The sequence below is a fragment of the Nanorana parkeri genome, unplaced genomic scaffold, assembly GCF_000935625.1.
Source record: "Nanorana parkeri isolate BGI_ZX_2015 unplaced genomic scaffold, ASM93562v1 scaffold2499, whole genome shotgun sequence".
Lineage (NCBI taxonomy): Eukaryota > Metazoa > Chordata > Amphibia > Anura > Dicroglossidae > Nanorana > Nanorana parkeri.
In genome coordinates this window covers 33,084-47,367 of record NW_017308767.1, presented here as the reverse complement: position 1 = coordinate 47,367, position 14,284 = coordinate 33,084, and the positions used below count along the sequence as shown (strand labels likewise).

Here is a 14,284-nt window from a genome sequence, read left to right as displayed (position 1 = left end):
GGTCATGATGTGCCACCTGGCTTCCTGATTGACTAGGAAGCTGGCTGCACTTGTTGCTAGGCAGCCTGGCACCTCATGACCCGCCGCCCGGCTTCCTGATTGGTCAGGAAGACAGGCAGTCTCGGGAAGTGTAGCCAGTGTTCTTTCGATAGAACACCGGCTTCCTGATAATCAGGGGCACACAGCACCGGTATTCGGTATCAGCGAGTATCGAAAAAAAAATCATTACTCATGCTCGATACCAAAAAAATTGAATCGGTGCATCCCTATTCACCACTAATATGCTTATAAGCCCCCCATGTAGTAGCAATGAAGTTTAGTAAGACATTTTCTTTTCTTTAAAAGACAAAGTTTAATAAAACAAAAACATTTTTAAAGGCCCCTGCGAACGTGCGCATACGAATGTAACCATTCCTTGGGTGCACCTATGTACAAAAACGACGATTCTGCTACACATGTTAGGTATCGCAATGTGCGCCAGAGTGAGAGCAATAATTCTAGGTCAAATATTCACGGATAACTCTAAACTGATGACCTGTACTGGCTTATAAAGTGCCACCATTTCACGGGTGCACACAATTTTTAAGCTTGGCATGTTGGGTATCTATTTACTCAGCATAACCTTATATTTTATCTTTGACAAAAAATGGGTATTATATTGTGTTTTTGTGCACTAAATTTAACTTAAGTGTATGTTTTACTGAAATGTTGGGTTTGCACTAATATCATGCAATGTAAAAATTTGCAACTGCCACAATTTTATTCTACATAGTCTGTGCTTTCAGGAAATATATAACACTAGGGAGTGTTAAGTAGTTTTCAGGCCTAAAGTGTAGATTTAAACATGTGTGTAAAAAAATGATCTGGCAGCAAAAGGGTTAATTATTAAAAACCCAGCACGATTATGGGGGTTATTCACAAAGCTAGCTGAAGGATCAGCTCCTGTCAGTCGAACCGGGGGGCTGTTGCACGGGCTATTCACGGGCTATTCACTCCTCGACTGAGCCGGAGTGATAGACGAAGTGGAGTGAACGGCAGGCAATTCAGGCCGAACGGCTCGCAAATGACAGCTGTGCAGAGCCAGCCGTGATCTCACGGCTGGCTCCGCCCAGTTGCAGTGACAGATCAGTGTCCCCAGGTGACATGGGGACGTTGAACTTTCAATAAACAATGACAACTGGGCGGAGCCGGTTGTGACCTCACGGCCGGCTCCACTCAGTTATTATTCATTTGCCGGGACCTGCTATAAGCCTCTAGCAGGTCCCGGTCAGTAGGAAACAGTTGGGCAGAGCTAGCTGCACTGCTAGCTCTACCCAATTGTTCTTTTTTAATAATTTTCTTTTTTTTTTACATTTATTATTTATTTACATTTTTAAACCTTTTTTTTCTTTTTTCATTGAGTTGCTATTCTGCTCGGTACCACGCAGGTACTGAGCAGAATAGCCCTATTCACTCACTGCCGTTCACCCCCTATGTGAATAGGGGTGAACGGCAGCGAGTGAGCAGCCGGAGCTTCGGCTCATCCGATCCAGATGTTGGATCCGCTGAGTCGAACTCCTTCTGCACTGTGGCTCAGCCGAACATGCAGAGCTTGTTCGGCTGACCAAAGTGCAGCCAAAGCCAGCCAATGTACGGCTGATTTCAGCCAATGTACGGCTGAAATCAGCTGTACAAGCCTGAAGTGAATAGCCGAACAGCGTTTGGCTCACTTCATTTCGAGTGGGTTACTCACTCGGCTGCCTTCGGCAGCTTTTTGAATAACCCTCTATATCTTTTTGCTCTATTGCGAGCATCACAACCCAGCAGCAGGCAGAAGTAAACAATATCACTGGATTTAGGGCAGGCCAAATGAGTGCAGCACTATCAATTTGGTTTAGGCAGTTTACAGCCTAGCAGAGCTACAGCGCTGCATGACGGAATAAATGTCAGTCAAAGTACCGCAGCGCTGAATACTGAAAAATGGCCTGGATGGGAAGGGGGTTTAACACCGCGGATGTCAACTGGTTAAGGAGTCACCCCACTTCAGACAAGGTGGATACAAAATGTGAAGTAGTAGCCTGAAGAGCATCTTTAGCAAAAACTAGTGTAGCACCCTCTAGTATGTGGCTATCAAATTTAGTGTATATCTGGACTGTAATCAGTCTAGGTGCTGATTACCTGCATTCTACAGGTGTCCCCGAGTTTGCTGGATTGATTGCTCCTCCTGTTGCTGGGTTGGGGACTCAGCATACAGTGAGGGAGGATCCATCCCCAGACTGTGACTGTGTACCTGACCCTAACCAATCCCTGAGCAGGATGACTCAGAGGTATGGTTGAAGGCAGGTGATAAAAGGTTTGGGGACACTGTCTAGAACTCTCTCCGCCCCAGGGGCCCTACGTGGGAGGAGGCCTGTGTGATATAGATGCCTGGCCTAGGCCTCAGCACGTGGCAGGTGCTGGGGGCCTAGAGGCAAAAGTTACTATTGGATACCTGGTATGCACCTCAGCACATGGCAGGTGTTGAGGGCCCAGGGACTTCAGATGCTGCTGAAAGGAGACCTGATGGAAGCTGGGCTGGAGGTGGAATCTACTTATCGAGGAGTGTCGCAGAGGAGCTGGTGAGAGCTACCGTCTGGAACCTTGTAAGAGATCCCTCATCCTATTCCCAGGTGCTTTGCTAAAGAAGAAGCCATTTGTTTCTCTAGAAGTCCAGATATAGTTCTCTTTCTCTAGGTCCTGGACTATCCTGGCTGTCCGCTGTGCTATTTTACATTGTTGGTCGCTCTGACAGGACCACTGTACTACTGAATCTAGCCGTTGCTACGGGAGAATACAGAGTCCTCTGAATTGTTACACGGGTATCATACAAATCCCAAACCCTCTCTCCTGTTTGATCCTGTGCAAACAAATACTAAAAAGACCCTATGACTTGAGCCTGTTCTGTTCCAGAGTGTCGGTGGTGCTGGATCTGAGTAAGGGGCCGGTGGCTGACAAACAGGTAGGAGAACCCTAGTTCATATTCAGAGGCTCCTTTGGGGGTGAGCGCTACACTAGCAAGGCCAGAGTTAATATAAAAAGAGTGCTTTTTGAGCCGAAAGTCCTCATCTTTGGTTAGGGGTATTTTCAGACATTCCTGAAAGTGAATCTGCAAAGAACGTTCAGAAATAGGACTGTTCCTCTGTGATCTTAGTGACAAAGTCAGTCGTTTCCTCATATCATACGAAGGATCTTCTTGTGTATGGCCAGTCTATCTAGCACGGCAGCATAGCACAAAACACTCGCTTACATAATACAACATATCAAACACATATTAAAAAGTAAAGGCATTTTATTTCAAGAATTTATGAAAGCAAAAGGATAGAGACGTTTCATCGATATGAAAGGATTAAGCTTAATCTAAAGCTGTACATAATGGTTGGTTCTAGGTTGCCCACTGAATGCAGCGAATAACAGTCGCTAGTGATTGTATAATTGCTGATCCTGATACATTTACCATTTCAAAAGCATAATGATGGATGCTGAGAACATCAGAAAAAACAAATGCATTGATCATCAGCAGTAACATATTAATACAATATACAATTAATAAATGAACATGATTAACAAAGAACTATAGGCAAGCAGATAAACCTGCACTGCAAATACTGTTTTACCAGTCAAAATAATTCTGTTAGAGGTTTACTTACCCCTTCCAGATAGCATAGCCAGGTCCCTTACTTCACTGTATTCCACTAACGCTAAGGCCTGGTTCACACCTGAGCGTTTTGTAGCGCGTTCAACGCTCGACGAACGCTCTACAAAACGCTCAAACATCTAAATCCCATTGTATTCAATGGGTCTGGTTCACACCTTGCCGTATTTCCGCCCGTCCGAACGCGATACAAAACGGCCTACGCCCAAAGAAGTACATGCGTTTTGGTCTCGCATTTCCATTGGAATACAGCCAAGTAGCCCTCGGAAACGGGCGTTTGTCGCGCATTTTTTTTACCGCGAATCGCGGTAAAAACGCGCGATGAGAAACGCGCGACAAACGTGCATATTCAATACGCCTAGGTGTGAACCCAGCCTAAGGCAATAGAACTTGGTCAAAATCCTGCCCCCAGCTTGTGTCTAGATAGCAAAGGAGCAGTAACACACCGATGAGGTCAACATTCTGCTCTCTTCTCCTATCAGCAGATTTAATCAAAAGCAATGTGTAATGGAGGAATGCCCCTTTCTCTCCCAGACCCGCTATGACAGGGATTATATGTGGATACAAAAAGACAGATAGATTGAGATACAATTTAAAAGGATTATTTAAGCATGCCTAAAAATTACTTAACTGGGTTCGATGTTGATCTTTCCTAACTGCTTACACTTCGGATTTAAAGCTGAATTCCATGGATGGAGATTAAAAAACTATTCTGCAAGGGTTAAATGTCCCTTTTGCCTAGGATACCTTTAAAAAGCAGGCAAGAGGCTATAATACTGCCAATGGATGCATTGCATGGGCTGCAATGGAGGTGGGCTGGGGCTATAGTGGATAGGCAACCTTGGGAGTCCAGCTGTGGTAAAATAAAAAATCCCATCGTGCCTCTGCCACTGGGAGGCACGCCTGTGGCTCTCAGTCTTGTGATGCACCATGGGACTTGTAGTTCCAAATGGAGTGCCGAGTTTGCCTACCCTTGGATTATACAATATTCTGAATAAAGATGAAATTAGTGAACTTCTTAACTTTGGTACAGTGGCAATATTTACTGGATAGCATCAGCAGTTCACCGCTTGATTTATTTGTTCCCTGAAGCGCTATGGACTCCCTGTTTGACAGTTTTAGATGTTATTGCTAACCTCCTTGTGAAAATGATAGTTGCCTGGCTGTCTGGCTTTCTGAGACAGTGACTTACGGTCAGCACCTTTCCTCCCACCCCACACTCCCACCCCGTCCTGTTCTGAACGCTACAACCACTGGACCCTCAGCATCACAGGAGTGAGTGCCATTCCTATTCAAAAGCTGTGCATGTATAGTACATTTTATTTCTCCCTCCAGCATTAGCAGGGGAGCCAAGTGTTGCTTCTACAGGATAAGAAAGCACTATGCTGACTCTCGTACTGTAAACTAAGAGATTTATTTACAACACAGTGCATTTACATCAACTGGGACCCCTTGACTGCATGGGCTGTTTTATACAAAAGGTGAACTCACCCTGTATAAGATGCTTTACCAAAACTGCAAAACCATACCTGTAATACAGCACTACATAGTATGCAAATACTGACTTTCTGAAAGTAGGTGCTTGCATTGGTTTAGACACACCCTAGCACAGGGGTAGGTAACCGCAGCACTCCAGCTGCGATAAAACTTTAAATCCCATCATGCCTCTGAGTCTCATGCCTGTGGCTGTTAGATTCATGCAAAGCCTCATGGGACTTGTAGTTCCACAAGAGCTGAAGTGCTGATGTTGTCCTTTGCATAACAGCACACAAGTCTGGTGAAAGCTTGGCTGAGCTTATGAGCATAGGAAGGCATAGTGGGAACTGGTGCTGGTTTTAACGCGAATTAATACTAATTGGCACAAGGTTTCGAATCTATCTGATCAACTGCTCCTCTTGGCAGTAAACAGTAGTGGCAGGGCCTGCAGATGGAACCACAGATCACTGCGAGGGACTAGGCATCCGACACACCCTGACATGTTGGATGCTGAAAATCCACCATAGCTCTTGAAAGAAGGAAGATCGGAGTGAGTGCCTGCTGGACTGGTAATCACTGATCATCTTCTTTGTAGGAAGATGCTTTTTTTTTTTATTTATTGGACGGCAACAGTCAATACAGTGTCAGTATTTCCGTGGTGAAAAGAAACAAGATGTGCCAAGTGCAGAATTCTAAGCAGATAATAAGAACCCATCTCCTAAATGATGTAACTCTGATAAACCTATATGAGACTAGTTACTATTTTACTGAATAAGACAATGAATCACAGCACCAATTCCACCCCATAGCACCCAGAGAGCATGTCTGGACAAGAACAAACCCAAACTATTGTATAATAGTAAACATGTTTCTTCTTGTTTTGCTACATCATATTGCCATTATACTTTGATGGCACTTACTGTTGAGCTAATTAAAGCCCAACTCCAGGAAATTGAAGTTTTCCCTTTTGGTGGGGCTGCCCCCGTATTGCAAGGGTTAATTGCTCATTTATGCCTATGAACCTGGAAAAAGCTGATTTTCTGTCTTCTAGGCATGAAAGAGCACTTATCCATCGCCTTTCATTTCCCTGGAGTTGGTCTTTAACAAGAAAACATGGTGTTGATTATGGAATAACCACTTTTTGGTGCTTTCTCTATGGATGAGAGACTGAGGCATGGGGTTCCATGTAGATATAGATCCCTGTAATAATTGTCTGACTGTGCACAAATGCAAGGCTGGCATTTCATTTGTGAAATGTAAAATCCATGAGCAGAAATTGCCTCCCACTGCATATTTGTTAACATGCGATGCAGTGCGCAATCAATTTATAACCGGCAAAAAGGCAATCCAATACTAGTACATACTGAAACAGGTCCTCCCCAGATGCAGATCTCCTACAAAGCCTACTGTTGGAACTTCTTGCACAGTCTCATAGAGAAACACAAGCACACAGTCAGATATGCAAGCTGCACATGGCTTGACTAAAACAGGAAGGAAGCCACAGCTTTATTCTCTACCTTATTCAATACAACAGAGTATCTACCATAGATATAACAAAACTTATAAACACTGCCATCTAGTGACCGAAATTGTATACTGCAGGAGTTGTTGCTATAAACACAGTAATGTGTATTCTAACACCCCCCACTCAATAACTACTCCATAAGTCAATCCCATTCTGGATCCTATTGCATGCTTATCTTGAGGTAGCTCTGAAAGTGTCCATGTCTGCAGTTCATTAGGAGATGTCATCCTTTCATCAGCAGCTCTGATCTACTTTTGTTTCTCATTGGTTGGAAGTCTTTGCATCTCATCCCATGAATTTTGCTATGGGGCCCTGTGATTTCCAGTTACACCCCTGATCAGGAGCCCCTCTTCACATCAGGAGCCCTCTTCAAATCAGGAGTCCTGTGTACATCAGAGACCACCTCTTTCACATCAGAGCCCCTCCTTTCCATCATAGCCTCTTTTTACCTGAGAAGCCCTCTATCACATCAGGAGTTCTGATCACATGAAAGTCTTCCTCTTTCACATCAGAGGCCCGCTTCACATCATGAGCCCCCATTTTACATCAGAAGCCCCTCTTCACATCAGGAGTCCCATTCACATCAGAGGCCCCATTCACATCATGAGCCCCCATTTTACATCAGAAGCCCCTCTTCACATCAGGAGTCCTGTTCACATCAGAGTTCCCCTCTTAAACATCAGAGTCCCCCCTCATGAGCCCCCTTTACATAAAGAGCTCCCCTGCACATCATATTTTGACAGCGGCAGAATGGCAGAGGACCAGTGGTGGAGCAAGTCTAGATGGAGGTGGACCCATCGCTCCTCTTCTGAATGCTTAATGCAGTCCTGAGCGCTACCGGCCCTAAATTAGCATCTTGCATTTCCATGGTGCTAGTGAATGGCCCACCTGCACCATGGAAACACATGACGCTGTGCGAAAATTTGACGTCACCCCAGGCGAAGCCAGTGGGCACCCTGGTTGAAAGGGCTGCGATAATGTATTAGTAGTGCTGCTTGTTTCAACTAACAACATCAGGGGATTATTCCGGCATGTTATTTATCAGTTTGTTTTTGATGCAAAACAATTGGCATAAAATTGTTTAGAATTCCCTCAGCCCAACCTTAAAATCCAAAATCAGTAACAGTCCTATCACTGAAATACCTCAATGCTAGCCCAGATAATATTATGCCAAAAATTCATGCACCTATACAACTCTGTATTAAGGTATGAACAGCGAAAATGTTGTCAATAACATAATGCCACATTATCACTGCAGAAAATACTGCGCCAAATGCAACTGATTTACGTAATGGTGCATGTTTTTTATACCTATCAAGAACTAGACCAGGAGTAATATATCTATAAGTATATATTGAAAGACAAATATAATGAGCCACTTGCCTGCTGACATGCATACAGAATGGCCACATAAGCAATAGTACATGAATATATAGTACAATATTATATTACACACACAAAAAGGCAATAGTGAGAAACATATCCAGCAACTAGTCATTAGACAATAAACTATAGCAAGGGTAGGCAAGCTCTGCACTCCAGCTATGGTGAAACTACACTACATGCCTCTGCCTCTTGAAATCATGCTTGTGGATGTCAGAGTCTTGCAATTCCTCATGGGACTTGTAGTTCCACAACAGCTGGCGTGCAGAGGTTGCCTACCCCTGGTCTATAGCAAGCTAAACCGTTCCTCTCATATCCTTGTATTATACACCCCCTATTGTATGTGTTACATGATATGATGATTATATCATGCCCCTCAAATTACTGGAGGGCGTCTAATGATAGATTTGTAAGTGTAGTGGTGGTTCCAAGACGTTGCATGCAATGCGCGCCCAGAAATCGCTTGTAATTGATTGCAATCAGTGCTTTAAAGCTGAACCACATTCATTTCTGTTATTAGGAGACAAATGCCTGCTGCCATAATAACTTGTCAATGGTTAGGGGAAGTCATAAAGTCTTCCTGAAGCTCCACTATATCTTTATTACATTGTATAGAGCATACTCCAGGTGTCTGCAATCCACCAAAGATGACTACTGAAGATCTAGCTGATGAAATGACACATCTAGGCTGAATGCATTGTTCAGGATGGATCCCCTGGACACAGAGAGGCTGAACTGGAGCAAGGTAAACCCAGTATGGTTTCCTCAGTCAATGAAGGGTTAACTGTGGTGTTCTAGCCTGTGGTGTTCTAGCCTACAAACCGCTATGGCTAACAGCTCTATATTACAAATCAATCCCAAAATACCATTTGGCAAACTGTCACTTTATTGTCAAATCATTAACAATGTTATTTCGAAGCAACCCGTGCTGTGTCATTTTATTACATTTGTCAAACATTCATTGTTTTAAATGTTTTTATTTGTAAATATAAAGCTAAAATAACGCAGCGGTCCAAATAATAGTAGTGATCACAACAAGGCATTTCTATGGATTTACAATACAGCTGAAGTCTACAATTTAGCTGATTCATTAGGGTTGGTCTCCACTGGCAGCAAATAGGGCACAACCCCCCAAAAACTGTCTTGTACAACTGCAAAATTTTAAGAATGGAATCAAACTTAAGGTGGCCATAAACTATACAATGTGATTGTACAGTCTCATTTAGATCTACTATCAACTATGTAGTGCAGGGGTCTGCCTGATTTGTTACAGATTAAATGCATTGTTTATGTTTGTCCTCATAGTACATGATAGATAGATAGATAGATAGATAGACAGATAGATAGACAGATAGATAGACAGATAGATATATAGATAAAAACGGAGTGTGCAATGATACCTTTCTTATTCGACTAACAAAATATATAAAAGACAAGCTTTCGAGAGTTAAACCTCTCTTCTTCAGGTCAGAAGCAATACTCAATACACATACACACACACACACCACACACAAAACAGACACAGTTGGGCTGATTTACTGAAGGAGTTGAGAATCTTCAGACAATAAACTGTGTGAATGTTCAATTCGACTATCCAATCACGTGACAAGCAAATGCCTGTTAACTTGTGCACTTGGATAACGCAATTGAATATTTACACAATTGATTGTATGGAAATTCTCAACTCTATTAGTAAATCTGCCCAACTGTGTCTAGACACAGGCTTAGGCTGATTTACTAAAGGAAATGACAATCTTCAGACAACAAGTTGTGTGAATGTTCAATTCAATTATCCAATCACCTGAGAAGCAAATGCCTGTTAACTTGTACATAAGATTGCATAATTGCATAATGGAATTGGATATTCACACAATTTATTGTATGAAGATTCTCAGCTCCTGAGAGAGACAGAGAGAGAGACAGAGAGAGAGAGACAGACAGACAGAGAGAGAGGCACACAGAGAGAGAGACAGACAGAGAGAGAGACACAGAGAGAGAGAGAGACACAGAGAGAAAGACAGGGAGAGAGAGACACACAGAGAGAGAGAGAGGAGAGAGACACAGAGAGAGAGAGAGAGAGAGAGAGAGACAGAGAGACACATAGAGAGACACAGAGAGAGAGACACACAGAGAGAGAGACACACACAGAGAGAGAGACACACAGAGAGAGAGAGAGAGAGAGAGAGAGAGAGCAGTATATTGATATAGAGATAGACATAAATTTGCAGACATGGTTAGGCTGATTTACTAAATGTGTTGAGAATCTTCCGACAATAAATTGTGTGAATGTTCAATCCAATTATCTAATCACGTGACAAGCAAATGCCTGTTAACTTGTGCACTTGGATAACGCAATTGAATATTTACACAATTGATTGTATGGAAATTCTCAACTCTATTAGTAAATCTGCCCAACTGTGTCTGCATATGTATATTAATATCACTATAGATCACAATCTCTCTCTCTCTCTCTCTCTCTCTCTCTCTCTCTCTCTATATATATATACACATATACATATATATTATACAAACACACACACAGAATACACCTAAATAAGGAACATTGTAATTCTGATTCCAGGACAAGCCCTGTGTGTGCAGCCTACAAGCTTAAACAGCAGATTGGTCTGTACAGAAATAATGACATTTTGTACATCAGATGTAAAAAGATAAAACATTTCCTGAACTTCCTTTTCTCTTTTTCCGTAAACTTGTTTTATTTCTAGTCTGATGTGGAGTGAGGTCCCAGCATCTGTCTGCCTATTACTGCCATGAACATCCACTGAACAAGCCTCTCGGAAAAAAAAAGCTGTGAGAGGCAAGTGATGAAGATCATAATCTGGACAAGTAAGACAGGAAATGTTTTGTGTCCAATTCCAGCCACATGTATAAGTCCCACACTTACCACCTCGGAGTCTTCGAAGCCATGGATGTACAGGTCGTCGTACATAAGGGCTCCAGTATAGGGAAAGGGAAGACAAATGCAGAATTAGATCCAAGGAGGAGCTAGTCTGTGGCCTGGATGTGATCTGATAAATCGGGGTAGAGAGGGAGAATTCACCGGTTTGGTCCCACCCTAGATGCTAGTAGAAGGAAGCAGCCTAACAATCAGGCAAGGGAACAATAGCACCCACCCACCATCCCTTCCCCGTCATCCACGCAGGGATGGCTCCTCTGATTGGCAGAAGCACATCCCTGGAGCATGAGTCTACAGCTGGGAGGCTGATGCAGGCAGGAGAGAAGCACCTGCCCACGATGCTGCTGGAGCCTCACATACATACTATAGGAGGGAACTCAGTCTACACATCTCTGGAGTCAGTACAAGCAGCACAGCCCGGGTGTGGGGCTCATGCACACGGCCGTTCACATCCATACAGCAGTATTGTGTATGATGGGCCCATGCATGCACCTGCGTTGTATGCAATAACCGTACACTGCATTCAGCTGCGTAACATCAAAGTAGGAAATCCTGCAATTATTTGTTACAGGGATTTCTATAGTGCTGACAATTTACACAGCGCTTTACATATTGTATATTCACATCAGTTCCTGCCCTCAAGGAGCTTACAATCTAAGGTCCCTATCTCACATGTATTTATACACGGGCCGATTTAAGCTCACCACACGTGTTACAATCTGATTGTACAATCTCTTGTGAGTCGGCTATATACTATGCAATCTGATTGTACAATCTCTTGTGAGCTGGCCATTTACTATGCAATCTGAATGTACAATCTCTTGTGAGCCGGCTGTAAACTATGCAATCTGATTGTACAATCTCTTATAAAACGGCCATATACTATGCAATCTGATTGTACAATCTCTTGTGAGCTGGCCATGTATTATGCAATCTAATTGTAAATCTCCTATAAGACGGCCATATACTATGCAATCTGATTGTGCAATCTCTCTACAATTTCCTTTAAGCTGGCATTACACTGTGTGATTATCGTTAACCTCACCTATAGAATATCTGCAGATTTTCTGTGGTCAGATGGAAAAAGTTCAACAAATTCCTCCATCTACACTAAACTGTGTTGCTGGAGGAATCTCCCACTGGGCCAAACTTCATTATCTTGGTAGTCGGCCCTGCTGGCTCTCAAAATACCTGAACAGTCTGATTGGATGCAGCCATTGTACCCGTGTTTTGAGAGCCAGCAGGGCTGACTAGCAAGATACTGAAGCTTGGCCCAGTGTAAGATTCCTCCATCCACACAGTTTAGCGTAGATGGAAGAATCTGTTGCACTTTTTCCATCTGACCATAGAAAATCTGAGATAATCTATAGGTGTATGGCCAACTTTAGATTTTTTTCATGCCGTCATCGAACCGTCACTCGATTTCCGCTCGAATACCCCATCATGCACAAACCAATATGGATTTCTATTATCGTTCATTAGCAATACTAACTCACTGAATTTCGTCAGTTGACGGAACGGATTTTTGTTTGCGCGTGTGCAGTGCTTATGTTGCGTTTTTTTACGTACGAAAACGCCACTGATCCATCGATTTTCGTATGATTCAAAAAAAGTTTTCCAGCCTGACCGATCGAGGAAATTCAGCCAGTTGTACAGCAATTGTGATCGTTCACTTCCCATCAACTGGCTGATTATCGTCCAAAAACCCGATCGTGTTCGAGTTCCGAACAATAATCGCAAGGTGTATGGGAAGCTGTAGATTTACCTAAACTATGTAATATGAAGACAGACTTCTACAATCCATTCAGTTTGTATCCAATCAGGCAGAGCCTAGTCACTTCAGATCGGTCATTCACTCGGCTGCCCTCGGCAGCTTAGTGAATAGACCCCATAGTGTTGGTAGATCTAAAGGACATTGTACAATTGTAATATACACATTGTATAGTGTGTGGCCAGCTATATTAGCTCTACCAACAAGTATGTAATGCAATGGCCTGTCTGGCTGGATATAAAGTGATTGGATAGATTAGGTAGGCCCGCATATTACATAGTTTTGGTAAATTTAAGGCTACATTCACACTAAGTGCAATTACGTGAGTTTAAAATGTTTTTCTAAACAAATATAAATGCATCCAATGATTTTCTATGGATCCGCTCACACTTTGCGTTTAGATACTTTTATCTGCAGTCAGTTTAGCTGTGTTTAGAATAAATAGAAGTCAGGTGCGTCCAGGAAACATCTTTTAGACCCCATTCACACTGAGCAACTTGTAGCGCGATTTCAGCTCAAAAATCGCTCAAACATCAGCTCAATGTAGCTTATCCAATGCATTTCAATGGAGCTGTTCACATCTCACAGCTCAATGTCACCTGTAGCTTGCCGCTCAAGCTTGTCGCTTGAACATGACCTATCTTTCGGCGGATTTCGTGCGATTTGGCCCAATAGACTTCAGTGGTGTAGCTCAATGTTGCATAAATTTGTGTGACATTGTCGCGCTGCGTCGCGCTACAGAAGTATCACTGTTGCACAGAAATATAAGCAGGAACATTATGTCACATCAAGACCCCTTTTGATAGGATACAGCCCAATGTAACAGCTACGAAGTCCATGCCAAAAGTAGCGCTATGTAGCGTAACAATATGTGCACTGTAGCTCAATGTCTCTCAAAGTCGCTCAGCTCAAATCAGCGCTGATGTAGCTCAGTGTAATTGGGGTCTAACTTCCAAACGCACCAAAACAAATGTAAATGCATTTTGATCCTAGCATTTGGTATCAGACACACGCACATAAATGCATGTAAATGCATGTAATCAAAAGTGATTTAACGCACCTAGATGCATAAAACCAGTATCTAGCCTGACAGATTTTTAATCTGCTTATAAAGGACAAAAACGCAAGTGCCAAGTGTGAATGTAGCCTAAAGCTGAATGTCCAGAGCCCTCCCCTTTTCACATCACAGTCCCCCCTTCATATCAGGAGCCCTTTTCACATCAGAGCCCCCCCCTTTTCACATCACAGTCCCCTATTCATATAAGGAGCCCCTTTCATGTCACAGTCCCCCCTTCATATCAGGAGCTCCTTACACATCAGAATCCCCCTTTTCACATCACAGTCCCCACAGCCCCCCTTCATATCAGGAGCCCCCGCTTTTCACATCATAGTCCCCCTTTATATCAGGAGCCCCCCTTTTCACATCACAGTCCCCCCTTCATATCAGAAGCCCCTTTCACACCACAGTCCCCCCTTCTTATCAGGAGCCCCCCTTTTCACATCACAGTCCCCCCTTCATGTCAGGAGCCCCTTTCACATCAG

General features: G+C 43.2%; 1 protein-coding gene across 1 annotated transcript in view; it reads right to left on the bottom strand.

Moving 5' to 3' along the window:
• The window catches only part of LOC108801801 (voltage-dependent L-type calcium channel subunit beta-3), a 98,391-nt gene extending 87,256 nt beyond the window's left edge, over window positions 1-11,135 (bottom strand). Inside the window, exon 1 of the mRNA XM_018573710.1 lies at window positions 10,960-11,135. Coding sequence (XP_018429212.1) covers window positions 10,960-11,004 — 45 coding nt within the window. The 5' untranslated portion in view covers window positions 11,005-11,135. The remainder of the gene's footprint in view (window positions 1-10,959) is intronic.
• Between the last annotated feature and the right edge of the window lie 3,149 nt (window positions 11,136-14,284).